Consider the following 26861-nt stretch of genomic DNA (forward strand, 5'->3'; position numbering starts at 1 on the left):
GGAGGCTCCCTGTGAGGAGATGCAGGCTCTGGAGCAAGCTCTACGGGCCCTGGCTGGTGCACCTCTATGCTTGACCCCGCCCGCGCAGGCGGTACAGGGGAGCATGAGCGCTCCGCACCCTGGCGCCGTTTCTTCTTCGGCACCGGGGATGGTCGGCATCAAGTGGACTCTGGTGCCAAGGTGGAATGTGGTGGCTCGGAAGCTGGTTGGAGCGCCGCCTCCATCAAGATGGCCTTCAGTATTGTCCTGCTCCTTCTGAGTCCTGGGCTCGAAGGCTTTGCAAATTTTGCATTTCTCCCTCCGGTCCTGTCTCGCAGGCACTTGAGGCAGCGATTGTGAGGGTCACTGAGAAAGGCTTGCCGCAAGCAGCACAAGGCTTAAAGCCAGGTGAACTGGGCGTGGCCTGGCCCTAAGCCCCTAAGGGCTTCTATTCTAATGCTAACTAACTTAAACTCACAACTTAACACTTAACTATTCAAACAACAATAACGAAGTTCAATAAGGGGAATGCTACTTGCGAGAGGCAAGAGACGTTCCAGCAACCGTCACGGGCGGAAAGAAGGAACTGAGGGGCCGTAGGGTCGGCGGTGCCTCATATACCGCGGCATGAGCGCGGTACTCCAGGGGGCACCTAAGCCGAACCTACAGGGTCTGCTAAGGGGAAAAAAGTTCCAGGAATCAATGCATGGTGGCGTGCACTCACTTATATTGGAATGGATATGAGCAATCACTCGAAGTAGAACTTAATCTACTTTTGTAATTTTGCTCCTAAACAAGTGACTGATTTTTTTTTTTTAAATCAAAAGTGCTGAGCACCCTGCAGCTGCAGATTTTTTAAAACCTTGGCCCCAGAATATTAGCATAAAGGAACACTATCTGGGCTTGTCTACACTTACAGTGATGATGTAGCACAGAGGTGTCAAACTCATTTGCTATGGCGGGCCAGATTTGAATTAAATGTATTTCAAGTGGGCCATACATACCATAAATCGAAAAACTAGGCACAACCATTTTTATGTAGTATTATATTTTATTTGCTAGATATCAGCGATATAAAATCTGCAGTAAATTCACTTCTACAACTATTACTATTTTACGATTAAAAGAATCGATCAATGATTAAGAATTATAGTACTGTGCGATGCCCCAAGACCACACTGTCCCTCTCCTGCCTTTTGGAGCGCAGTGTCTCGTGCACACAGCGCTCCACGTGCTGTCGCCAGAGTCCACAGATCTCGTGGCAGCACGCGACGCTGTGACCTCTGGCGGCATCGCATCCTCTGGCGGTGTCGTACCCTCTGGCGGCGTCGTGCACTGCCGCGACCTCTGGCGGTGTCGCGACCTCTGGCGGCGTCGCGCGCTGCCGCGACCTCTGGCCGCGTCGCACCCTCTGGCGGTGTCGCGCGCTGCCGCGACCTCTGGCCGCATCGCACCCTCTGGCCGCGTCGCGCGCTGCCGTGACCTCTGGCCGCGTCGCACCCTCTGGCCGCGTCGCGCACTGCCGTGACCTCTGGCGGCGTCGCACCCTCTGGCGGCGTCGCACGCTGCCGCGACCTCTGGCGGCGTCGTGCGCTGCCACGACCTCTCGCGGTGTCGTGCGCTCTGGCGGCATCGCGCGCTGCCGCGAGATATCATAGCGTCGGACCCTCTGGCGGCATCGTGCGCTGCCGCGAGATCTCACGGCGTCGTACCCTCTGGCGGCGTCACGTGCTGCCACGAGATCTCGCGGCGTCGTACCCTCTGGCGGCATCGCATGCTGCCACGAGATCTTGCGGCGTCGTACCCTCTAGTGGCAATTTGAGACAATATTTGTACCTATCAGTATTGTCCAACTGTCAGCATTACCTGAATTAGCCTTCCGGAAAGTTAAATAAACCTAAATTCTTGGAACTAGTCTTTCTGAGGTCTGCGAGAAAGTCTGGGTGACTAACTTAGTGGGTGAGGGGAGGACAATCCTTGTTTGTTCTGGCTAGATATAAATACAGACTTAGCTTGCAAGAGTCTCAAGTCAAGCAGCAATCGACTGTGAGCAATATGGAGTAGGTCTAGGGTTTCTACTGCTACTTTTCCCCGACAAGCTTCCAATTCCACAGTGGGTGCCTGTGAGACTGGGAAAACTGCAGAGTCACAGTGTATGGATAAGAAGTTGGTGTAAAAAGTAAGAGTTTGTTAGGCACTGAAGAACTCTATAATTTGGAGTGAGTTGGGGTGAACCTATACAAAAGAGATGGCTCTACCTTAAGCACAACGGAACCTGACTGCTGATACATATAACTAAGGTTTGGGGGAATTATTAAAAGTAGGAGCCCAAGGTGCTTTGATGTGCTGAGGCCTTATTCTGAGTTGTCTAAGGTCACAGAAGTCCAACCCAACCTATAACACAAGTCCACAAAAGTTGGAGACTTGGTACAAACTGGATGTGTTTAAGGCTATGTCTACACTTTAAGGTGGGGGTGTGATTCCCAGCTCAAATAGACAGCCCTGCCCTAGCTCTGCTTAAGCCAGTACACTAAAAATAGCAATGTAGTCAGGGTAGTGCAGGTAACAGTGAACAACAGCACAGGCTAGCGGCCCTAAGCACATACACACCCCATCCCCAAGGATCTGGGTGGGTACTCAAGCAGCTAGCCTGAGCCACTGCTCATACTTCCCAGGCTACACTGCTGTTTTTAGCATGCTAACTTGCCTATGTCTATGCGAGCTGGGAATCCTCCCACAGCTCCAAGGGTAGATGTAGTTTAGCTATAAGAACTGTGAAAAAGGGTCTTTTAGGCCCTTGGAAAAGTCATGGGGGGCAATATGACAAGATGAAAGATTCTAGAAACTAGGGGGTGGGGGGTGGGCTCAACATTAGAAACATAGCCTGATATTGAAGATTGGGAATGAAGGAGGGGAAGGGGAAGAGGGAAGGGAATCAGTCTCAGGGGTTGGTGGTGTCAGGGACTGGGGAAGGGCAGTGTCAGAGGTCAGAGCAGGAAGGATCAGTGTGAGGAAAAACCCGGGGGATATTAGGGTGGGGTTGGTGCCAAGGTCTGGAAAGGGGGACCAGAGTCAGGGGAATCAAAGGGAGATATTGTCGGGGGTCAAGGACCAGGGGGTGGTGTCAGCAGGGGGGGGATGTCAGGGACCAGGGGATATCGTCGAGTACAGTGACCGGGAGAGGCTGTGGGGGTGGAGCTGGTGTCAGGGCCCAGAGGGGGTGGTGTCGGCGGCAGAGTGAGGGACGGGGCTGGTGTCAGGAACCAGGAGGTATCATCAGGGATAGTAACAATGGGACGTTATTAGAGTGGGGCGGGAGCTGGTGTCAGGGACCGGGGGGGGGAGAGGGAACCGTTGTCGGGGAGGGGGTGTCGGCGGCGGGGGTCAGGGGCGGGGCCTGTGCCAGGGGAGACCGGGGCCGAACGAGCCGCTCACCCGTTTGTGCTGCGCATCGATGCGGGTCTGGCCGCCCCCCAGCAGCGCGGCGCGGCGCTTCTCGGCGACGCGCTCGGGCACGGAGCTGGGGCCGCCGGCCGAGCGGGGCCGAGCCAGCCGCGGGCGCGAAACCTGTAGGAGCCGAGACAGATACCGCAGACCTGCCATTTCCGAGGTCCGCACACGGCGCATGCGCAGGGGGCGGGGCCCTAGCCGGTCTCTGCCAACGCCCGCGATGCGGTTCGAGAGCAACTAGCGGCCGGAGCGGGACAGAGCAAGCGGCCCGGCCTCGTTTCTATCCCTGTCCCGACAGGGCGCTAACGGGCATCCGTAGCTGCCTGTGCGCAAGGCTGTTCCCGCTCGAGTCTCGCGGATAGGCCGCAGCTCGATAAGGGAAGGGGGGCGCTGACCGGCCCCGGCGTCACTGGGACAGGCAGCTCGCGCCACTTGAGAGCGTGATGCGGGCCCCCCGAAGGCTCGGGCTCACCCAGGCCGGATGCTCGCCTGCTGCGGCTCGGGCTCCGTCGCGGCGGCTTTTGAAAGTCCAGCCGCTCCCCAGCTTCCGGGCCCGGAGCCGCCGGTGCTGCCGTGGGCGAAGGCCGAGAACTAGGCGCACAAACCCCGCTGTGTCGGGAAAGGCCGTTCTTCAGGAGCGAGGTGGGTGAGGGAATGGCCGGTATCGCTCCGCGGGTGAGAGAGGGAAGCTTTCGAGTCACCCCGAGTTCTGCCTGTGTTCCTGCAGCGCCAAGCGCGCTTTTGCCAACACACGCAGGTTTATGTCGGAAGAAGTGCGGCTGTCTCACCTCCGGGAGCCTGGCAGGCGCCTCCCGAGCTAGGGCCCTGGGGCTGTAACCTCCCCCTCTGCGGCAGGGAGCCTGCCAGCCCCCTACTCTACCGCAGCAGCCTTGAGCTGCCTGACTGAAGCCAGGACCCTGGCGGCTGCTGATCTCCGTGCGCTTTGGCAAGGACCATGCCAGGCCGGGAGCTTTTGTAGGCTCTGTCTACACTGCACGGTAAGTCCAGGGTCTGTGGGACTCAGTGTTTGTTAGCTGTGATGTTAGCCTCCTCACTGAACATTGACCGTAAGTTGAGAATTTCTGGAGCTGGTGAGGGAGGGGGCGTCTCACATCTTTGCTCACCATTTTCACTGCGCTACACGACCTGAGTCAAACCAGCCTATCCCAGGCTTCCTAACTCCTGCCTCAGCTGTAGCTGTTCTAGCTTTGTGGTGCAATATGGGAAAATTTGACTCTCTCTCCTGCAGCACTTTACAGGCAGTTGTTGCAGACCACCACCATCCAGGTGAGTCATCTTTTGCATTTGCCTGCTCCTGGCAACCAGAGCATAGAGTCGTCACCATTTGAAGAGCTTCCCTTGTTGGCTTTCACTCCTGTTTCAGTAAATGGCCAGAGCATCCATGATACACAGGTGGATGTTATAGGACCTACCAAAGGCACCCGTTGGAGGAGGATGAGGGCAGTACAGATATGGCAGACTTGAACAGATTGATTCTGCTCATGACTTGGTATAGCTGCTGATACATCCTAGCTAAATGAGCACTTCTGGAACAGGGCCACAGTCACAGACTGTTGGGATCACATCATCATGTGGACCTGGGATGACTGACAGTGGCTTTAGAACTTTCTCATAAAGAAAACTATTTCTGGAGTTTTCTGAGTAGCTTGCCCTGGTCCTCCAGCATCATAACACACAGCTGAGGGCAGTCATGTCAGTATAGAAGTAGGTTGCCAAACCAGCTGGAAGTTGGCTACTCCAGACAGCTACAAGTCCATTGCTAACCAGTGTGGTGTTGGAAAGTCAACTGGGGGAGCTATGATGATGGTTTCTGAGGCATTTGATTGGACATAAACAATATTCTTGGAGTACTCTCTCACTTTGAGAGAAAGGTGTTTCCAAACTCTGTTGGTGTCAGTAAGGGGACTCGTGCCCATATTTTGCCCTCCTCAAGGACATAAACCTCAAAGGATACTACTGCATTATTACACAGGCCCCAGCAGAGCACAGAGGCCAATTTATGGATGCCACTGTGGACTGAACTAGAAAGGTTCATGATGCCAGGATTTTCCACCAACCAGAGGTCTGCCTTCCTGGACAGATCAGGACACTGTTTCCCATTAAGTGACATTGTCATAAATGAAGTACTGTCCCCATTGTTGTTCTAGGGGACCCCACTTATACCCTTTTGCCTTAGCTTATGAAACTATTGTGAATGCATAGGCCCTGGCAAAAGGTTTAATTTCACTCTTACTAGGTATAGAATGGTGATTGAATGTGCATTTTGCAGACTGAAATCCCACTAGAACTGTTTGGATTCTAGTGTCATCAATGCTGTCCCATTACTGTAGCTTGTTGTGCTCTTCACAAGCTGTGTGAATCCAAAGGTGACGCATTTGTCCCTGAATGGAACTATGACAGTAATGGATTGCTGAACTAGACCCCTCAGGCAGAAAGTCACATATGAAACAGGAGGCATCTAAGCAATGAAATCAGGGATGCTTTGTGCACTTTCATTATGGACATGAATGGAACAGGAAGAATAGTATGTTCATGGATGCATGTGTACAGCAAATGAAGTGCTGTCACTATGTTATGACTGGGAGGTGTAATTGTTGTGAATTAATTGTGGAGGAGAGGACTGCTTTTACAATGGGGGAGAAGGGATGGGGGTTTGTGAACTGGGGATTTCCATTATAGATTGATCTGAATGTATTCAGAAATTGTTTGTGAACACAACATCCCAGTTGTGCCTTTTCATGTCTCTCTCTTTTTTGAAATAAACATTATATGGTGTGATGGTGAAGATGAAACTTTTTAAATAAAATAAGCTTTTATTTGTGAACCATGTTAAAGCATTGTTAGGGAGGCCAGCTGCCATTACAACACACTACCAGTAATAAGCCAACATTAAAATGAGTAATAAAATGAATATAACAAACATTGAACAGTGTTAAATACTGAAGCCAGTTTAAACAAGTTTCCTGTTTTTGCATGTTCCCTGGCCCCATTCTCCTTTCCTTGTCTAGTACAACTAGCATGCGTTCGATCAACGATTCTCAAATGTGGCCACCATCCACCCGCCCCAGCCGAGTTTTACCTGACCACAAGCCCAGAGTCCGAGACTTGCTGGGAGCAGCTCTTCCAAGGTGAATAACCCCCTGGCCCTTGGCTCCCAGAAGCACCTTCCTCCGCTGGACTGCAGTGCCAAGGTAAGTGACCCCTGACCCCCCCAGTGTATCTGTCTCAGGGTCCACCTCCCTCCCTGTCAGCCCCTGGCTGCCCGCCAGTGGCTGGGGTCCCGACTTCCACCCCTTCTCTCCGTGCCAGTCACTTCTCTCTGCATTCATCCACTCACCCCCTCTCCCTGCCAGCCACACCAATGCCTCTGGGTCCTGACTTCCAGGCTCTTCCTTCCCTGCCTTTCTGGAAGCCACTCCCCTTTCTTCCCTCCCTGCCAGCTGCTCAATTGCCTCCAGAGTACTTGTATTCACCCACTCATCTCCTCCCTCCTTCCCCCCCCCCCAACCATGCAAGTAGTCCCCAGCAGTCCCCTCCCTAAGCTGCAGTTCTTCCCCCCCCAAAGCAGCCCCCTCCTGGCAGGTGGCTTAGGGGAGTTGCTGCACAGGTAGGCAGAGTGGCTGTTCTGCAGGGAAGAACAAGTAACTAACTCCCTCCATCCACGTGGCAGGAGCTGCAGTTCTTCATGCACCCCACTCACCTGAAAGGTGAGGGGGGCAAGTGAGGCAGCCTGTCCATTCAAAGAGCTCAACTTTTGCTAATATTCTGATCCACACAATTGATGCATCAAAACCCAGAACTTATTATTTGGACACGTATATGTGCATGTTTATTTGATTTTTCCTAATAACTGAGTATATTAGGAAAAATTGTCAATGCAGCCACCAGCAAGAGTTGGTGGCTGCACTCTGAGGCTGCCAAAAAAACTTGTTGCAAGAACCACTGCACGAGGTGCTACTGCAAAGGGGTGGAGGACTACTGTCCAGGACTGCCCTGTCCAACCCGTATTCAGTTCTGGTTGCATAGGCCACCCACCTATGGTATTGTCCAGTGCATTTCTGGTCTGCAAGACATGGTGCAGATGCAGCAGGAGCCTGAACTCTTGCAGCCATTGGCACAAGCAGCCTCTCAAACAAAAAGGTTTTTCTGCTTTACTCTAAGTTCCTCCCTTGAGCAACATTCCTACTTCAGAAACTGCACTGCAAGTCTATCGCTGTGCTCTAGAATGTGTCTTTGCCTTTTCACTTGCTGTGAATTCTTTGGTACTGTGCATGCCTGCTTGTTGACTCCATCCAGGATGTCCACTATGAGTTCATTACAGAAAAACTTCCTCTTTGACCACTCCTTACAGTTCGCAATCACAGGTTCCTTGTGGAGTGTGACTGGGCTGAGGAGATGGAAGGGCCTGAAAGCAGACATCAAACAATACACTCTCAGTACTTCAAAAAAAAGTTCAATGCCTCCTCCGAGAAGAGTGCCTGTGGAATCTCCATCTCAAAAAAACCATAATTTTGTAAAAAAACTCCCTACAGACTCTCAAAAAACGACATAGCCACCCCCTTCTGGCATATTTGTCCACTGCATACAACCCCCACTGCAGTATTTCAGACATTGATTTCATCATCCATGAACTACATTTTCCCCATCCCTCATGTATAGTTTACTGTTTAGAGGCAGCTTGTTACACTGTGGTATGGCCAAGTTGTACGCTGTGGCATACTAAAAGGGAAGACAATATATAACACCTCAGCGCATCTTTGTAAGAATGTGTATCTAATAAAAGTTATGTTAAATGCTTGTTTAACTGTTTGTGTTTCCTGGTCTCCATTTTTAATGCCATGTGGTGGTGGTGGGGAGGGTAATACCAAGATGCTGCCATATGTTCCCATCATTAGTGGATACACATGGCTACCCATGGCTTGTAATAAAAAGTGCGTTGGGTCATAGACCAGAAATTCCTATTTGAATATTAACAAAAAACTGGGACCCAAATACTTACCAGGCTCTGGGGCAACTTCTGCCTTTTCTATTTCTGCTGCCAGTTGGCAGGCAGCTTTTCTAAGGGGTCCTCAAACAGCTCCTCCAACTATGGACTAAGGACATGCTGCAACTGCTCTGGTGGCGTAGCTCTTCGGGGATTGGTGGGAACACCAGAGTCACTTTACTAGCCTGATCTGGCACCTGTTGGCTCTCTCTGGGCCTCTACTAGCTCTGGGGTCAGAAGGTCATCACTCTGGCTGACCAAGCTGTCGTGAACCACGGGGGGCTCAGTGCTTGATACAGTTCCCAGCCCCCAGTCAAAATCTTCATAAAAGACAGGGAGTTCCCAGAGGTGTAACTCTCATTCCTGGCAGTGTCTCTTACTGTACTCCCAGCCCTGCTCACCAGTCTGTTGAAGCCCCACTGCATCCAGGTTGTCCACTATTTCTTGATACATGTGGTCATTTGCAGTAAGAGTACCAAAGTTGAACTTCGTGCTTTCCTTGTACCACTGATTTACTGGAGTCTGACTGTGGTCTCATGACCAGGTAGCAGCCATAGCTAATGTAGATGATGAGTAACTTTGCAGCTCAATGGTCCGCAGTGGTCTGTTAGTTGCAAACTTTGATGGCAGAAAGAATAGCAAATACGGTAGGCGCCCAGCTTGGCTTAACAAAGTAGTCTTTGGGGAGCTTAAACGCAAAAAGAAGCTTACAAGAAGTGGAAGCTTGGTCAGATGACTAGGGAGGATTATAAAAATACTGCTCTAACATGCAGGAATGAAATAAGGAAGGCCAAAAGCACAATTGGAGTTGCAGCTAGCAAGGGCTGTGAAAGGGATGTTACCGACAAGAGGAAGATTAGGGAAAGTGTGGGCTCCTTACAGAATCAGGGAGGCAACCTAGTAACCAAAGATGTGGAGAAAGCTGAGGTACTCAAATGCCTTTTTTGCCTCTGTCTTTACAGACAAGGTCAGCTCTCATACTACTGCACTGGGCAGCACAGAATGGGGAGGAGGTGAACATCCCTCAGTGCTGAAGGAACAGATTCAGGACTATTTAGAAAGATTGGACATACACAAGTCAATGGGGCCAGATGCAATGCATCCTAGGGTGCTGGGGGAGTTGGCTGATGTAATTTCAGAGCCATTGGCTATGATCTTTGAAAGCTTGTGGCAATTGGGGGAAGTGCCTGATGATTGGAAAAAGGCAAATATAGTGCCCATCTTCAAGAAAGGGAAGAAAGAGGATTCAGGGGACTACAGATGAGTCAGCCTGACCTCAATCCCTGGAAAAATCATGGAGCAGGTCCTCAAGGAATCCATTTTAAGGCACTTGGAAGAGAGGAAAGTGATCAGGAATAGCCAACATGGATTCACCAAGGTTACCTGACCAACCTGATTGCCATCTATGAAGAGGTGACTGGCTCTGTGGATGGGGGGAAAGCGGTGGACGTGATATACTTTGACTTTAGCAAAGCTTTTGAGAGAGTCTCCAACAGTATTCTTATCAGCAAGTTAAAGAAGTACAGGTTGGATGAATGGTCTATAAAATGGATAGAGAACTGGCTAGATCATCAGGCTCAACAAGTAGAGATCAATGGCTCCATGTCTAACTAGCAGCTGGTCACAAGCGGAGTGCCCCATGGGTCAGTCCTGGGGCCGGTTTTGTTCAACATCTTCATTGATGATCTGGAGGATGGGGTAGATTGCAGCCTCAGCAAGTTTGCAGATGACACTAAACTAGGGGGAGTGGTAGATACCCTGGAAGGTAGGGATAGGATATAGAGGGACCTAGACAAATTGGAGGATTGGACCAAAAGAAATCTGATGAGGTTCAACAAGGACAAGTGCAGAGTCCTGCACTTAGGACGGAAGAATCCCATGCACAGCTACAGACTGGGGGCTGACGAACTAGGCAGCAGTTCTGCAGAAAAGGACCTGGGGTTACAGTGGATAAGAAGCTGGATATGAGTCAGCAGTATGTCCTGGCTGCCAAGAAGGCTAATAGCATATTGGGCTGCATTAGTAGGAGCATTGCCAGCAGATCAAGGGAAGTGATTATTCCTCTCTACTCAGCATTGGTGAGACCGCATTTGGCGTAGTGTGTCCAGTTTTGGGCCCCCCCACTACAAAAAGGATGTGGAGAAGTTAAAGAGAGTGCAGCGGAGGGCAAAGAAAATAATTATGGGGCTGGAACACAAGACTTATGAGGAGAGGCTGAGGGAACTAGGTTTGTTTAATCTACAAAAGAGAAGAATGAGGGGGGATTTGGTAGCAGCCTTTAACTACCTGAAAGGGGTTTCCAGGGAGAACGGAGCTAGGCTGTTCTCAGTGGCGGTAGATGACAGAATAAGGAGCAATGGTGTCAAGTTGCAGTGAGGGAGGTTTAGGTTGGATATTAGGAAAAAGCTTCTCACTAGGAAGGTGGTGAAGCACTGGAATGGGTTATCTAGGGAGGTGGTGGAATCTCCATTTTTAGCGGTTTTTAAGCTGCGGCTTGACAAAGCCCTGGCTGGGATGATTTAGCTGAGGTTAGTTCTGCTTTGAACAGGGGGTTGGACTAGATGACTTCCTGAGGTCCCTTCCAACTCCAATATTCTATGATTCTATGGCAGAACCTCCTTCTATACAATTCTCCAAGGACAAAGTGACTTTACAACCACATCCAAATTTTGTCTAAAGTGGTTTCTCAGTTTCATTTGAACACAGTCAATGCTTTGCACACCCACTGAGTGATTGCTGTACTGAATTTACCATGGATTTTGCTCTGGGTATGGTAAACCCTTCACATATGTTATCCCCTACAAAATATATAAGAGCCAAGGATGCCCCACTGGCTATAGTAAAGTTAAAGGCATAGGTGGAAAAACTCCCCTGGAGCATGTTGGAACTGAAAGGTTGAGTTAGAAGCTAAGACAGCAGCTTGGCATTTTCTCTGTGGAAAATGCTGCAGCTTGAGATGCCCATTACACCTGAACAGGAGAATACTGATTGAGACAGTTTGCAAAAACAAGATACTACCATAGCTAAATTGAGATTGAGCCCAGAGATTCAACAGAAGAGAAAAGAGGTTCCTTAAAGATTGTACAACCCCCTGCTGGAGACTCAATCTGGGTAACCAAACCCAGTGACCAATGATTTTGGATTGTAGCAGAGAAATGTAAAACCGCTTTTATTTATGTATCATGATTTACCCGTGGGCAACCGTCAAGGTGTTAAAAATAAAACACAAAACCAACACTGGCAAGAAAACAGATTGACTGGGGGGTATGGATAAATCAGGATGTTAGGCAATATGTAGAAAGTTTTTTAGTTTATGCACAAGTAAATTCTGAACCTGTCGAGAAAAGCAAAATGGAGCCATCAACAAATACATGGTCTATGGATTTGACTCTAATTTGATTATATTGGCCCATTGCCAAAAATGGCCTGAGGAAATGTATATACCTTGGTCATTGTGGATGCTTTTTCCAAATGGGTAGAAGCAATCCCTAAAGGAAACAACAAGGCAGTTGTTACTGCTAAGGTTCTGCTTGAGTAGAGCTTTACCAGATGTGGACTTCCCACAGGTAATTGATTCAGATCAGGGAACACGTGTTAGCGGTGAGAGACTGCATAACACCGTAATAATGCAGGGAATACAGAGAAATATCTCATTTATCAGTCACAGTCATCAACACTGGTAGAAAGAAATAATAGAACTTTCAATTTTATGCTTACTAAATATATTAAAGAAAATAAAGATTGAGACATTAAATTGCCCTTAAGATTGATAGCTCTTGGAGCTACTTCAAATAGAATAATGGGGATAGCACTCTTTGAAATCATGACAAGATGTAAAATAATGTTGCCTGAACACCTGCTTTGTGCTGTGCCAGGCTTGGTACAACACTGTTGTAATTGATCAATTGGACAGCCAAAAGAACACCTGAGAGAAGTTAATCTGTGGGAAGTCACAAACATAGGTGTGAGACAAAGACAGGCTGCTTGATGCTTTCATGTCACAACAGGTGGAAGAGTGGCAAACAGGAGAACAAATAATGATAATCTAAAATGAAAAAGGATATCACACTATGAGAACACACCTATATTCAGAAACAGTCTAAAATCCTTAGAGAGATCAAAGCAAGGAAAATGCCTCGCTTCATTACCAATAAATATTTGCTGGACTGGTACAACTGCTCACGGAGGCTGATATGCTCTGAAATCTACTTGTGGTAACAACGTTTCCTCTAGATTAATTGTTATACGGAAGACTTATTTCTTGTTTTCCCTGTCAATCATTGAGAAGACGGATGTGCATAAGACCACAGTACGTAGGTAGACATTCTCAAAGACTCCATTTTTAAGGAATGTGGAGCAGTGCCTCAGACACTGGTGAAACACTCATATGGGATGGTGACAGGCACCCTTTTGGGACTGCAACACAAAGGTGCAAGCCAAATGGATTGGCTGATATGATGCTCCAGGACTCTACAACCCATCTATGGTATAAAACATAGTCATGAGACAGAAACCCAAGAACAAACTCATCTCAACTGCCCAGTACAGCTGAGTATTTGGAATGGATAAACATGCCACATATGTGGGAAATGGAGAACACCGTACGGTCACACAATAGTTAAATACAATTATGAAGGGAAGGTATTTCCAATTAATCAGTTCAATTGGCATTTTATTCCTAAATTTGAAACTATCATTGGATCAGCCCAAATTATACCTATGCCCAAATTTGTTGAACCAGTGATAAAAAGTTAACCAAGTTTTGGCTTCTAAGGTTCTACAATTACTTCCTAATGTTACTATAGCTATTGCAACAATTGAAGTTACACTTACATCTTCGCTAAAATGAAATATGCATAATTGATTCACATAGAAGAAAATTAAATACAGTAAACATTCAAATAGAACAAATATTAAAGTCAGCTGGTGAAATCAAATAAATACAATTGAACAACATCCATCTGTGCCATTTAGTTTTAAGCTATTGTTTTGCATACAAGTGTTGATAATTGTAGTAATGCTTATGTGCTGTAAAATAAAGTGTATGATAAAAAGACTGCTAAAGAAACAAGCATTAGAGTGTACCATTTTTACTCCATTATGTAAAATAAGTGACACCATTGCAAATATATTTCCAAGCATGTTGGGGGAGGGGGCAGGTGGCTGTTTGGGTACCATTAAAAGCAACTAAGTCTCAAATTGAGACACTCATCAAAATGCATTGCCAAGAAAATTTCTAATGATGTTTCTTAGTAATGATTCACAAACAACGCTGAACTTTGAATGAAAAAGCCCATGTTAAAGAAGGTAAGAAATGCTGACGGTAAAGAATCACAGTATGCTCTCCACATGATTTGTAATTAATTATATGTAATGAATGACTACAGGTGAGGTAACACTTAGGCCAAGGCCTTGCTGGCATAAGTGTGTTTGTTTGTTTTTTGCCACTATTTACATAAAATTGTGGATCTGCTTAAAATGATATTGCTAATAGAACGAAGGTAACGTAATGTGCTGCAAGCTGAGGTTAAAAATGCAAACCTGTGACAACCACCGTCCCCCCCCCCCCCTTTTTTTTTTCTGGGAAGACAAAGCAGAGTGACATAAAAAATGGCGACCAAGAAACTGCAAACCTACCAGGAAAAAAATGCAGAAGTTGGTAATTGAAGTTTATGCATGCATACTATACGGGTTACCAAAACCCACTATTGTATGTCTAGGAAATGAAGGCACCGTTCCTCTACCAATGTGTGAAGCTTCAAGAAGAAACTAGGTATGTAGGTAGGTTGAGGTAAAAGTGGGCTAATACCATTGGCAGAAACTTGAGGTGCAGATGTAAGGAAACCTTTTCCTTATGGAACATGATAAAATGGGGGTCCCGCCTTTATTGCCTCCCAGTTTGCCTAACTTCTTTGCAGAAGTAATATCTACCAGTAAGGTGACCTTCTTGGAAAGGAGAGACAGGGAGCATGAGGCCAAAGGCTTGAAGGGCAAAATTATTAAGGTTGCAAGGATGAGGTTGAGATCCCATTGGGGCACGATAGGTTGAACAGGTAGATCAGTCCGAAGGAGGCCCTTCCAAAACCTGTTAGTCAATGGATGTGTAAACACAGAATACCTCTCCACAGGGGGCTGCTGTTTGCACCTAGATGGAATTGGAGCGAGTCCTGATGTCTTCAGAGATAGAAGATAGTCCAAAAGAAGGGGAATGTCCATGTCCTTTGGGGCAAAGCCCCTCTTTAAGGCCCAGAAAGTGAAATGTTTCTACTTAGTCCAATAGGAGTGCCTTGTGGACTCTTTCCTGCTATTTGAGAGGATGTCTTGCACTGCAGATGAACATTTCCATTTTAGCGAAGATGTCCATCCAAAAACCAAACTCTGAGGTGAAGCATTTACAGATCAGGATGCCTGATCTTGCCACTGTGTTGCATGAGCAGTTCCTGAAACATTGGCAGCAGAAGCATGGGACTTGCAGAGAAGGAGGGAAAAACAGAATTGGCAAGGCCAAAAAGAGGTGATAAGAATAATCATGGCTCTCTCCTGCCTGATCTCGTGGAGGACATGGCAGAAGCGGTAGCAGGGAAAAAGCATAACTGGTCCGGTCTGACCAGCAGATGATGAGGGCATTCATTGCCTTGGGAACAGGTAGCAAGGCCCATTCTGGAGCAGTACTCTGTGCATTTGCTGTTGGTGTGAGAGGCAAAGAGGCTCCTGGTTGGAGTCCCCCACTGGTGAAAACATTGCTGACTACGGTGTTGTCTAGATCTCATTTGCTGTCAGCCAAAAAATTCCTGCTTAGAGACTCTGCAACCATGTTCTGAGTCCCCAGAACATAGGCTACTGACAACAGGATCTTGTGGGCAATGCATCAATCCCTATCAAGAGCCTTAAAACACACACCTCTTTCCAGTGAGGGAATGGCTGCTAAAGTGACTATATGAAACTTGGGCTTGTGTATGAACCAATTGAGATGACTCAGGTCCAAGAATGGTCTCCATCCACCCTTCTTGGTTATAAAGAAATACATGGAATAGAACCATTCATCCTGGAAAGTCATTAGAATGGGTTCTACTGCTCCTCTTTGTAGAAGAGAGTCCACCTCTAAGGTGAGGATACTGCTGTGAGAGTGATCCCTGATGCAGGCCCAGGACGTGGGCGAGTAGTGCTGTGAACTTGATCATATAGCCATGTTGAATGACATCCAGGATCCACTTGTCCATTGTTATTGCACTCCAAGCTGGTAAGAAGAGTGCTAGGCACCCCTAAAGGAGGTGCATCGGGTGTATAGCAGGAAGCAAAGTGGTTGGTGGTTGTCTAGGTGCTTTCGTGAAGACTGAGCATGAGATGTTGAAGGCTGTGATGAGGAGCCTCATAGGGCTGATGATGGAAGAATTGAGGAATTCTGAATCGTTGTGTTGGTCTTCTGATTGAAGAAATGAGATTTATCGAAAGAGAGGCCCTCTATGGTATTCTGTACTTTTCATTGGAAACCAGATGAATGTAGCCACGATTCCCTCATCATGATGATCTCCTTAGCCATCTTGTGCAAAGAGGTGTCTGTTGTGTCCACAGTGGCCTGGAGTATCATCCTTGCAACCAGTTTGCCCTCCTCTAAAATAGCTTGGAAGCAGGCAGATTCCTGCTGGGGTAGCTTGTCTGCCAAGTCCGCCAACTTGCCATAAGAAAAAGTAATATTTAACAAATAGTGCCAGGTAATGGGAAATCTGGAATTGAAAGCTGGCCAAGATGACTTTGGGACCCAGGAGGTCAGGTCCAGCCACTTACCCACCTGGTCTGTTGGAGTGGAGCATGGGTGTTATTGCCTGGCCTGCTCCATCACTGCTTATATCATGAGGAAATTGGATGGAGAGAGAGAATAGAAACTCAGACCTCATCACCGATACATAGTACCTTTTCTCTGTCCCCTGAGGGGTGGGTGCATAAGTGGCCAGAATGTGCCAGACAGTCCGAGCCAGCTGAAGAATGTCATCATTGATCAGTAGAGTCACTCTAGTTAGTACCGAGGTATGCAAGATGTCAACAAGCTAGATGCTGCTTGTCCTATACCTCCTCCAGTGGAATGTGGAGGGCCTCAGCCACCCCATGGAAGAAGTCTTGGAACTGGTGGTAGTTATCCAGGGATGAGGAGGGAACCGAAGACAGCGGCATGTAGAGACGACGAAGGGAACTGTTCCTGTTCTGGTAATACTATTGGAGCCAGGCTGAGCGGCTCATTCTCCAACACCCGTTCCAAATGCCTACCTGAGGATGCCGAAAGAGGAGAGACAAGGGACTCTTCTGTTGCTGAATGGGAAGGTTCTGAAGGTGGATATTGAGGCCAGGACCCCCATTACGGCCAAGGAAATGGATCCACTGGATGGTGCAGAGGGCCCAAAGGTGCAGAATACTAGTAGCTCCTTTGTTAGGGAAACTGGGGGTATTGTCACTGAGTTGGTGGAGCCTTTGGATATTCACATGGTGTGGGAGGGCAGACCCTGCCCTCCATCCGAATCTTCTGATGCCAAGAACTCGGATCCCAGTTTGAATGGCAGTACTGTCAAAACTGTATGAGTCATTGGGGAGTGGGCAGAAACACGACCCAAAGAAGGTAAGTCCAGAGTAGGAGAGTATCTCCCCAAGTGCCAGCTGAAGCAGAAAACAAGGAGACCTCACCTCCTGCAAAACAAAGAGTTCATGAGGCCTGGGTGCCAACTCTAGCCTCCCCAGTATCAGCGGTACGCACTCCACAGTCGAAACTGGAGTCAGAACGGAGGACTGCCTCAGAACCAAAGGTTCCCTGGACTTAGGGGTTGCTGACTTGAAAAGCGTATGTGGCTTGATGGACAGAATCGGCAGATCTTGTGGTCTTTGTAACTTCTTGTTGTGCTTGTGAGCCTTGGAACACAATGCATCTCCGTGGCTGGAACTCATGGAAGGCACACCATCTATCTTGGGCCTGGAGGAAGACTTACTGCCATGCTTATACGCATGCTTCCATGGCTCACAACTAGGTCCTGGCATGGGGTCTGTAGTACTGGTGGAACTGGACTGGGTCTACATGGTAGGAAGCACACTTCTGGGATACTCAGGCTGATGTACAGGGGGGATTCTCCAGCCTGAGTCCAACCGTGACCTCATGGTGGTCTCCACGAGGTACTTTTTCAGGCAGAGAGCCCAGCCTTCCTAGGTACAGCTTGGGAAGGAGTGGCAATACTGCAACTAGATGCAATGTGGGCTTCTCCCAAACAGTAAAGGCAGCGTTGGTGCTAATCACTGACCAAGAATGAATGCAGGCAGGAAGTGCAGATCTTGATCCCCATTCCCCAGCATCTTCGGCATAATCCAGTACCCAGCTATGTGTACGGAGGTGGGGGAGGAACCGTTAAAAACAGCATCCCAAAGTGCTTAAAATCCTAAAACTACTACTACTATTAAAACTACAGTAAAACAACAAAAATAACAGAGTAGAAGCTCTGACTTGGACTATGCCGCAGTGAGAAGGAAGAGGGTGCGGTCGGTCCACCCTGCCCTTTGTCACCTCGGATGAAACCATGAGGCAAAGCAAGGGTGCATGCGTGGACCAACGGACAATACTACTTTAAAATTCTCCATCTCTGGACTCACAGCACATGTGTATAACCCTCAGTGGAATACAAAAGAGACTATCACTCTATGAAGAATCTAGGAGAGGTTAAAGAAAAATTTCTACTGGCCAGGACTTCAGAATGATGTTAAGAATTATGGCAAAGAGAATCTGCATGATCCCAGAAAGGTCCTCTACACTTGTTCCCTGAGATACAAGAGGCATTTCTGAGTTTAGCAATGGACAATGTGGGCATTTTGCCACATACTACCCGAAGGGGGAAGAAATACACCTTAGTAATGGTGGATTTTGCCACTAGATTGTCTGCATCAGTGTTAGAGCTACTGTCTCAGGCTAAAAGCCAGTAACTGAATATGTACAAAGGTTCAGAAAAGAGTTAAAAGACATGATGGATATGGTTCAAACTAACATCAAAGACAGTCAGTCCAGACAAAAGGCATAATATGATAAACATACTTCTAAACGGTCTTTTGAAATAGGAGACTTGGTGTTGGTATTAAGCTCTGTGGACAAATACAAAATACAAAATTCTTGTGAAGGTTCCTTTTGAGGCAATAGAGGTAAATGATGATACATATGTTAAAAAGCATCATGGTAATGCTGTGCCATAGCTAGTACATGTATATAGACAAAGACAGGAAGCCATGGTAAACATGATCGTGTAGAATGGGAAACTACGGCACACCATCTCCCTGATTTGACGAGTGAATGCCAAACTGATTCACTCTGGAAAGCATTGATCTCTGCAGTGCATTGGCACCAGTTGAAAACGCAGAGCTGTTTGTATTAGAAAACACTTCGTGTTTTTGCAACTGGCCAGGAAGGATGCACTTGCTAATTCATAAAATCTTTACAGAAGGATACAGTTACCTCCCCTCAGACACTACAGTGCCATTGGCAAGGTGATAGAACAAATTCCTACAAAAATACAAAGCATATTGGACCTAGGAGTAATTAAAGAGTCTTGACAGTTTTTGGGTGTGACTTGTTGGCTTGGTCCCTAAGAAAGGCAACACTGTAAGGTTTTGTGTTGATTATAGTTTTGTGTTGTAGTACCAGATGAGTACCCTGTACCTAGAACTGATGAAATGCCTCATTCCAACAAAAAATGCCTTATGTGCCTAAGCTGCCTGACTCTAGATAGCTTGTTTTCTTTTGTGACTCACTAGCAGAGATAGGTACCTCTCTCTATGAGAAAGGCGAGGCTTAGCATGCACCCTTGTCATCATTTCCAGTTTGCTAGCTCAGGCAGCTCCCCACCTAGTGTGCTGGCTTTCATAGATCACATTGTAAGGCTCCTATCTCTCCCCATTCATTGTATAGGGAGCCTAACTCAGACTATGTGGACCGCTGTGTTTCTGTTTCTGTGATTTGCTAGGTGTCATGCTGCTTAGCATTGCAATGCCTAAATCCCTTTCTAGATCCAGGCCAGAGCAGTGATGCAAGATCACCCAACCTGCTAATGGTAGACATAGAACAAAATGCAGGTCCTGTTAATCTTAGCTCAGTGCACTACCCACTGGACCACAGTGCATCTTCACCAGTTCAGCCAATTATCTTTGAGAACCAGTATCAGTAGATACCTCAGTTCTCCCGGGCACTGTGGAAGCGAGTGCATTCACCGCTTTGCATTGGTGAAAATCATGCCAAATTTTCAGACTCTCAGACGTGATGGAGGAGACATCAATCACCTTGATGAATTTGTAAATCTTCAGCGCAAACTCCAGTCTATTGGAATGTTAAACCTTTTTATTTCTGAATCATCCCTGTACTCTACTCACATGGTATGGTTACTTGAGCTTTAAGTGGAAGGGGTGAAATTCACTTGAAATGTGTGATAGAATGAACCTTTGAACCGCAGTTGGCTTTGAATCATGGTAAAGACATGGCTGTTCTCTAATGTGAAAGCCTGTAATAGTTCAAAATTCCCAGATTCAAACTACAAATCAGATTTACTGAAAACAAATAAAAACAAATCTCCTTTGCCCTGAGACCACATGGAGTTTGGACAGGGAGTTAGGGCTTAAAGCGAAAGCTGCCTTTCAACCTTAACTTTGGGCATGTTCAGTGATGATTGGCCAGGTGATATTTTAAAACCATGTATGGCGAAGAGGATGCTCACCACACACACATGACTTTTAATAGTTTATTAAAGGAAAGGTGAAGCATCAGTTTTAAATTGTACAAAAGGAAAAAAAACCTCATATTGTAAATGTACAATTTACAGAATTACTAGCAAAACCAATCAAGGAGACACTCTCAATACAAAAAACCTATTGACTGCAAACTGAACTGGAAACCCGTTGGAATCTAAGTGACCTTTGTTGTGTTATACAGTATTCTACAATGTATAACTCAAGGTTCAGTTTTCCACACAGAAGACTGTGAAGCACAAGGTTTCTCTGTGACTATGACTCAAATCATGCAGCATTTATTATGCTACCGTGCTCACAGAACTACAGTGCTGACATGACAATGCAGCCATTCCTGCCCATCCTCTACCCCCTGGGGGTAACTTGCACCTGGTTATAGAGCAGTGATCCAGCAACTAAAGAGGCTGTTACAGTAGACACCTACCTACAGTTGAGGAATGGCTGAATTATCAAGTTAAACATTTTTGGCAACCAAGTCTTTCTGAGAACTGTACATATTTTGAGAAAAATCTCAGCTGTGAAAAGAATGAAAAGAATGATTATTTTACATTAGTTGTTTTTCCCTCCCCAAAAGTAAGTACTAGGTGTTATGTTTTTTTTCCCCAAATGATCTTGTAAAAGAGAAAGCTCCATGATAATTTTGCAGTTGCTAATAAAAGCAACTCTAAACCTGCTGTGCTTGAAGTGGGTCAATCTGCTTTGTATCTCAAATGCTACCATTCAAACTCCGAAAGGAAGATTAACATTTTGGTGATGATTTTCAGAGGTGCGTTAGTCAGTGGGAGGTCAGCACCTATGAATATCAAGCCAGTTTTAAACTACAGTAGCAGCTACTAGGCAGAGTCATAAAATCTAAGCATAATGAGATTCCAAAATCATTGAAGACACTGAAAATCTCTTATTACAATGAATTTGCTGAGAACTTTGAGTTTTTTTACTTTTTTGAAAAATCGTATTTTTTTTCAAAGAATTACTCTTAATATGCACAGTTAACACTGAAAATGTAGCTGTATTCCATTGTAAGCTTAAGAACTTCACCATCTAAGCACAAATTTCTATGCAGCACATACAGTACTTCTAACTGGCAAAATTAATTTACAAAAATAGCACAAAAGGGTATTTGCAGCATGGAAAGTAGACATTTTTATATGGTACAGTTAAAATTGCTTTTAGAATGCTAAAGCAATTCCTTTCCCCCACCCCCTTGATCTATTTTATATAGGAAAGTTGCTGTTTATGTACCTTGAATTGGCAGGGCATGAAATAGGTAGTAAAAACAGCAAAGTGACTACTTGAGAACCATTTGTGTGTTTTACTGAGAATACTTTATTTGCTGGTATAAGTTGCTAAAAATGCACAGAGCAAGTACCAATAGAAAATGTACTGTTTTTGTGTCCCCTAGTGCTATATAAAATGAATGTTACACAGCATCTGTTGGAAAAGTGGCTTCATGGACATCTCTTATTTTATGCCCCATTATAAATAAAAATAAATCTTCTCAAGAGTATAAAATCTGGGTTTATCATATCAGAATCTGACTTTTTTGGCAGAGATGCACTTCATTAGAATTCTAACCTCTTTTGTAAGAGTGTTCTGCTCTTCTCAATGCTTATGAGAGGATATCCACGTACCATATTGTTAATGAAATCCAGTGTGTTTAAAAACACATTTCTGCAGCCAAGATGACCTGCTTATAGCATCATTGCTAGTCAGTCGCTGACAGGCATAGGTTTAATAAAAATGGCTAGCTTTTAAAACATAAAAAGGCAAATGTTAAAACAGTTTTAAATTGTACAGCAGAAAAATAAAGTTAAAAAGTTTTTAGTTTTCATTCAATGTTGTCAGAAAACATGTGTAGAACAGTGTTTATTTTGACAGCTGTCTTAACAATTTAAAACTCCTTTCTCATCCTGAAAAAAACATCTGTATAAGGACAGTCAAGAACAGGGATACAAACCATATTTTTAGGTCAGCCTTTCTGAGGTGATTGGATTGGCCAACGTTCCTTTGTATCATTAAGAAGGTCCTCTTCTCCTTTTTCACTACAAAATGGGATTGACCTTAATCATTTGGTTAAAAATCAAACCATATCACATCAAAAATGTGGTTTTCATACAAGCTATCACAGTATATAGGCCTCTAGCTCTAAACAATAGAGTTCCAAATTTGTAAAATGTCTTCACGAAACTTCAGAACATAGGCATTCCAAATCCCTAGAAAAATGATTAAAAACATCAGTTAACTAGAGGTAAAAAAACCCCAAATCAACCCTCAAACAAATAGCAAACAATGCTAAGTAAAATCTTACTGAATCATCCTCAATGATAGCTGCAGAGTCAAAGAAGTCGGGCCTTAATTCAGCTCGTTCTCGTCGGTTTCTTGAAGGTGGCTGGAAGAACAGATCATTTAATGAATTTTTCTCTATATTTAGGTAGGAATAGAATAACATACTAAGTTCACATCACATAAAAGAACTGTATGTACAGGACACACAGAACTTACTGAAGCATGTTAGTGGCTTCCTCTGGTGAGGTGGGTTTGGGAAGATTTCTAGATCCTAAAGCCATGTCTATACTATGGGCACTGGAGCTGCACAGCTATGATGCAGTAGTGAATTCTTCTGTTGACCTAGTTGCATCTACACCATGGGTTAGGTTGGCATAGCTACAATGCTTAGGAGTGTGAATTGCTATATGTTGACCTAACTTTTAAGCATAGACCAGGCCTAATACAGGCTACAATGCAGGAAAGTATTTAAGCACACTTAACTTAGTATTAAATCCAGTTGTTTCCAATGGGATTTAAGCATTTGCTTAAAGTTAAGCACTTGCTTACATGCCCTTCCTGAATAGGGATGCTTTCCAGAATCAGCGCCATAGACTGGGCTTCATGAAACTCTCTGCTGCACTTCACTTCTAAGATTTACCTTTCTCAGGTCACTCCAGCTATGAAAATAGAGTGCAACTATAGTAAACAAATCACTTTTGAAAAAGGTCCCTTAGTACAGCATACTCTGTGTTAGGGAATATCTGTTTCCTCTGGTCTTCATCCTACAAATTCAAATCAATGGAAGTTTTCCATTGACTTGAATGGGGGACCTGGATCAAGCCCTTTGCCTCCTATTGTAGTGGATTACCCACAAAAGCGTGATTAAAAAAAAAAAAAGAAATGCAGGATGATATGAGTGCTAAGAACTCAGCCTTTTGTTGCAGCAACTAAATTGTTAGTGACATCATTCCAATGCTTGCAGAAAAGCAGAACTCTTGAGGCCCAATCTTATAACATGTTGAGCACTCAAAATTAGATACCTAATTTTGATCACCCAAGATTGAAAATTTGATTTAAGATTATTTAGACTAAATAGGACAAGAGGAGGTTGGTTGAGGTATGCAAAATGCTGAAGGAGAGTACAGTGAGAGCTGATCAGTCCTTCCTTTTCCCCATTTTGCATAATATGAGGCGACCATGCATTCAAAATTAAAATGACAGTAAATTCAGAATTAATAAAAGGAAATACTGTGCAGCCTGTAGCCAGTCAGTATACTGTGACAAAGAGGCCATTGATACAAATGCTGTTACAGGATTTAAAAAAGACCATCTGTACAATTGAGGCACTTGTACTGCTACTTCTATGAATAACTAGCCACACACCACAACAATACAAGGGACATGACATGTTTTGGAGCATAAGCGGACCCCTGTTGGGAAAGAATGTTTCTCACAACTGGCTAGGCATATTATGGTGAGTTATTTTCACCTTCTGTAAGCACCAGGTACTTGTTACTGTCAAGAATAGGACACTAGACTGGAAGGAGCTGTACTGAATAACAGCTGTGTTTCTATGATCAGGGGGATCAGTGGGGTCCGTATTTAGAGTTGCTGGTCCTAGGAACCAGAGTCTGATACTCCAGTCACCCCACTCAATCAGGTGTTCAAAGAACTGGAAGTCATTTGGGGAACATTTTTTTGTAGTTTCTTCCCTTCTAACTCACCCATTTAAAATTTGTTGTTAATAATCAGGCTGTACTGACCAGATCAATGACCATGGTGTCTTCAAACTCTTCATTCATATCCTCTAGCTGACCTCGTGAGGACATCATTACATCTTCAAAGATGGGCTCAGCATCATCCTCCATTAGGCCCCGTCTGATTATTAAAGAGAAAAAAACATTGTCAAGGCATTTAGCCCTTCCAACCATCGCTTTGTTTTCTCCTTTTTTTCTTTTTAATTACAAACAACTAGCCTTCCACTGTTGGGGTTGCACATAATACCTTAGGCTCAAAACAAAACAAAACAACAAAAAAACCCATTTATCATGTTATCAACTGAATGGTGTTTCAGATGTCAAAATAACTTAACACCCTTTGAAAGACTAAGGTAAGAAGTCCTGTATAAATGCATTATAAACATTTAAGAAGGTTACTTGCCTTCTGCAGTAACTGTGGTTCTTTGAGATGTATCCCCCTATGGGTGCTCCACTTCAGGTGCACATGTGCCACTTGAGCCCACAGTTCCTTTTCCACCTGAATGTCTTATTGAGAACAGTCCAAAAAAGAGGGATCGGAAGGGGGTAGTGGAGCACTAAAAGAGGGATAGATTTCCAAGAACTGCAGTTACTGCATGAAGTGAGTAACTGTCTCTTCTTCTTCAAGTAATGTCCTTATGAGTGCTCCATTTCAGGTGACTTCCGAGCAGTATCCCCAAAAGCAGAAGCGAGTTCAGAACTGGAGATAGTACTGCAATACCAAGTGCCTCCTCAGATTTGGTGGCATGGATCATGGTGTGATGTTTCGAAAATGTATGTATTTAAGCCCATGTAGCCACCCTACATACCTCAGGTACTGGCACATTCTTAAGTAATGCTGTGGATGTTACCTGTGATCTGGTACAATGTGCTATCATCCTTTGGGAGGGATGAACTCCTGCAGCATCATAACAAATGATAACACATTGAGATATCCATCTTGATAGTCTCTGAGAAGAGATCATGGACCCCTTGGATCTATCCACAAAGGAGATGAAGAGCTTATTTGACTTCCTAAATTGCTTGGTCCGATCTAAGTAGAAAATCGAAACTCTTCTAACATCTAGAGTATGAAAACAGGATTCCTGCAGAGAGCTATAAGGCTTTGAAAAAAACATTGGTAGGTGAATGGATTAGTTAAGGTGGAACTTCAACAGAACCTGGGGTCAGAATTTAGGGTGTGGACATAAAGACACTTGGTCCTTGAAGAATATCATTGGGAGTGGATCTGCCACCAAGGCAAAAATCTCCCTTACCCTACTGGCTGATGTGATAGCTACTAAAAAGGCCATCTTCAGAGATAAATGGAACAGAGAACAGGTTTCCATAGGTTCAAACGGAGGTCCCATAAGATAACTGAATAGCAAATTGAGGTCCAAGGTTGGGGTGGGGGAGAAGATTCCCCAAGCCCTTAATAAACCTAGACAATACTAGATGAACAAAAATGGAGAATCCTTCTACCGGATGAAAGGAATATTGTGGCCAAATGTACCTTAATTGAACTAACTGACAACCTCAATTTCTTTAGATCTAACACGTAATCCAGGATGACTGAAGTGTAACTGACTAAGACAGGAGGCAGTGATGACAACGCCAATCGAAGAATCTCTTCCATTTCTGCAAGTAAGCAGTATGGGTTGGACTTCTTTCTACTATTCAGTAACACTTGTTGTACTTCCATAGAGGAGCATACTAACCCTGTGAACCATTGAGGACCCATGCCCCGAGATGGAGAACCAGTTGGTTGGGATGAAACACACGACCCACATCCTATGACAGGAGAAGGAATCATTTGGAGTTGGAGCAATGATTGGGCACATATGTGAAGCAGGTAAAGGTACTAAGCTTATCTCAACCTGGTTGGTACTATAAGGATAACTTGGGCGCTGTCCTGTCTGATCCTGTTCATCAAGCCTAGTATCAGCGGTGTTGGAGGAACACACCTTCTTCCAAGATAAAAGAAAGGCACTTCCCAAGGATTGGTGGCCCAGACCCACTCCTGAGAAGAAGAGAGGGGACGATTTGTTTCTGGAAGTGGTGAAGCGAGCCACCATCTTTGAAATATGCTCTAGAGAACTTGGGTGTCTAGCTCCCCTTCACAGTCCTGGGAAAAGTGCTTCCTGAGGTGTTCTGAATACCTCTGAGGTAGACTGCTGAAATTTGGATCTGATGAATTAAGCACTAGTTCCATAGTTTCATGGCTTTGGCACACAGGGATAGGGATCTTGCTCCTCCCTGTTTGTTGATACAGAATATGCAGGATACATTGTCCATCATGACCTTGGATTGATTCGTCCTTGATGAAGGGTAGGAAATGAAGGCAAGGACTCCTGACAGCTCTGAGCTTCTACAGATTGATGTGGAGACTGGTTTCCTGAGTTGTCCATCTGCTTTGAGTTGTGAGGGCACTGAGGTAGGCTCCCCATTCCAGCAGTAACATGTCTGTTGTTAAAGTCACTGGTGAATCTCAGAGACAGAAAGGAACACCTGAACAGATGAACTGATCCTTCCACCAGTCTAGGGACTTCGCCACTTATAGAGGAATCATCACCTGTCTGTCCAAGGTGCCTTTGAGCCAACCCTGGAAGCAGCAGAGGGGTAGCCTTGTGTGATTGGTCACAAAGGTGCAAGCTGCCCAGTGCCCA

At 45.5% G+C, this 26861-nt stretch overlaps 2 protein-coding genes across 6 annotated transcripts in view; both read right to left on the reverse strand.

The window, feature by feature from the left end:
• The window catches only part of PCCB (propionyl-CoA carboxylase subunit beta), a 78027-nt gene extending 73916 nt beyond the window's left edge, over positions 1 to 4111 (reverse strand). The window contains exon 1 of one of the 2 annotated variants that reach the window (XM_067538790.1): positions 3415 to 4111. In XM_067538790.1, the coding sequence (XP_067394891.1) occupies positions 3415 to 3606 (192 nt within the window). In that variant the 5' untranslated portion in view covers positions 3607 to 4111. The remainder of the gene's footprint in view (positions 1 to 3414) is intronic. The other variant, XM_067538789.1, reaches the window with a different exon arrangement.
• Positions 4112 to 20176: 16065 nt separating this feature from the next.
• The window catches only part of STAG1 (STAG1 cohesin complex component), a 322525-nt gene continuing 315840 nt past the window's right edge, over positions 20177 to 26861 (reverse strand). For all 4 annotated transcript variants that reach the window (XM_067538793.1, XM_067538794.1, XM_067538795.1 and 1 more), the window contains 3 exons: positions 24223 to 24337; positions 22500 to 22580; positions 20177 to 22404 (listed from right to left, as the gene is read on the reverse strand). In XM_067538793.1, the coding sequence (XP_067394894.1) occupies positions 22381 to 22404; positions 22500 to 22580; positions 24223 to 24337 (220 nt within the window). In that variant the 3' untranslated portion in view covers positions 20177 to 22380. The remainder of the gene's footprint in view (positions 22405 to 22499; positions 22581 to 24222; positions 24338 to 26861) is intronic.

This window comes from Emydura macquarii, unplaced genomic scaffold (assembly GCF_026122565.2).
Source record: "Emydura macquarii macquarii isolate MOO-44397 ecotype Brisbane River unplaced genomic scaffold, CSIRO-AGI_Emac_v2 contig_499, whole genome shotgun sequence".
NCBI classification, from domain to species: domain Eukaryota; kingdom Metazoa; phylum Chordata; order Testudines; family Chelidae; genus Emydura; species Emydura macquarii.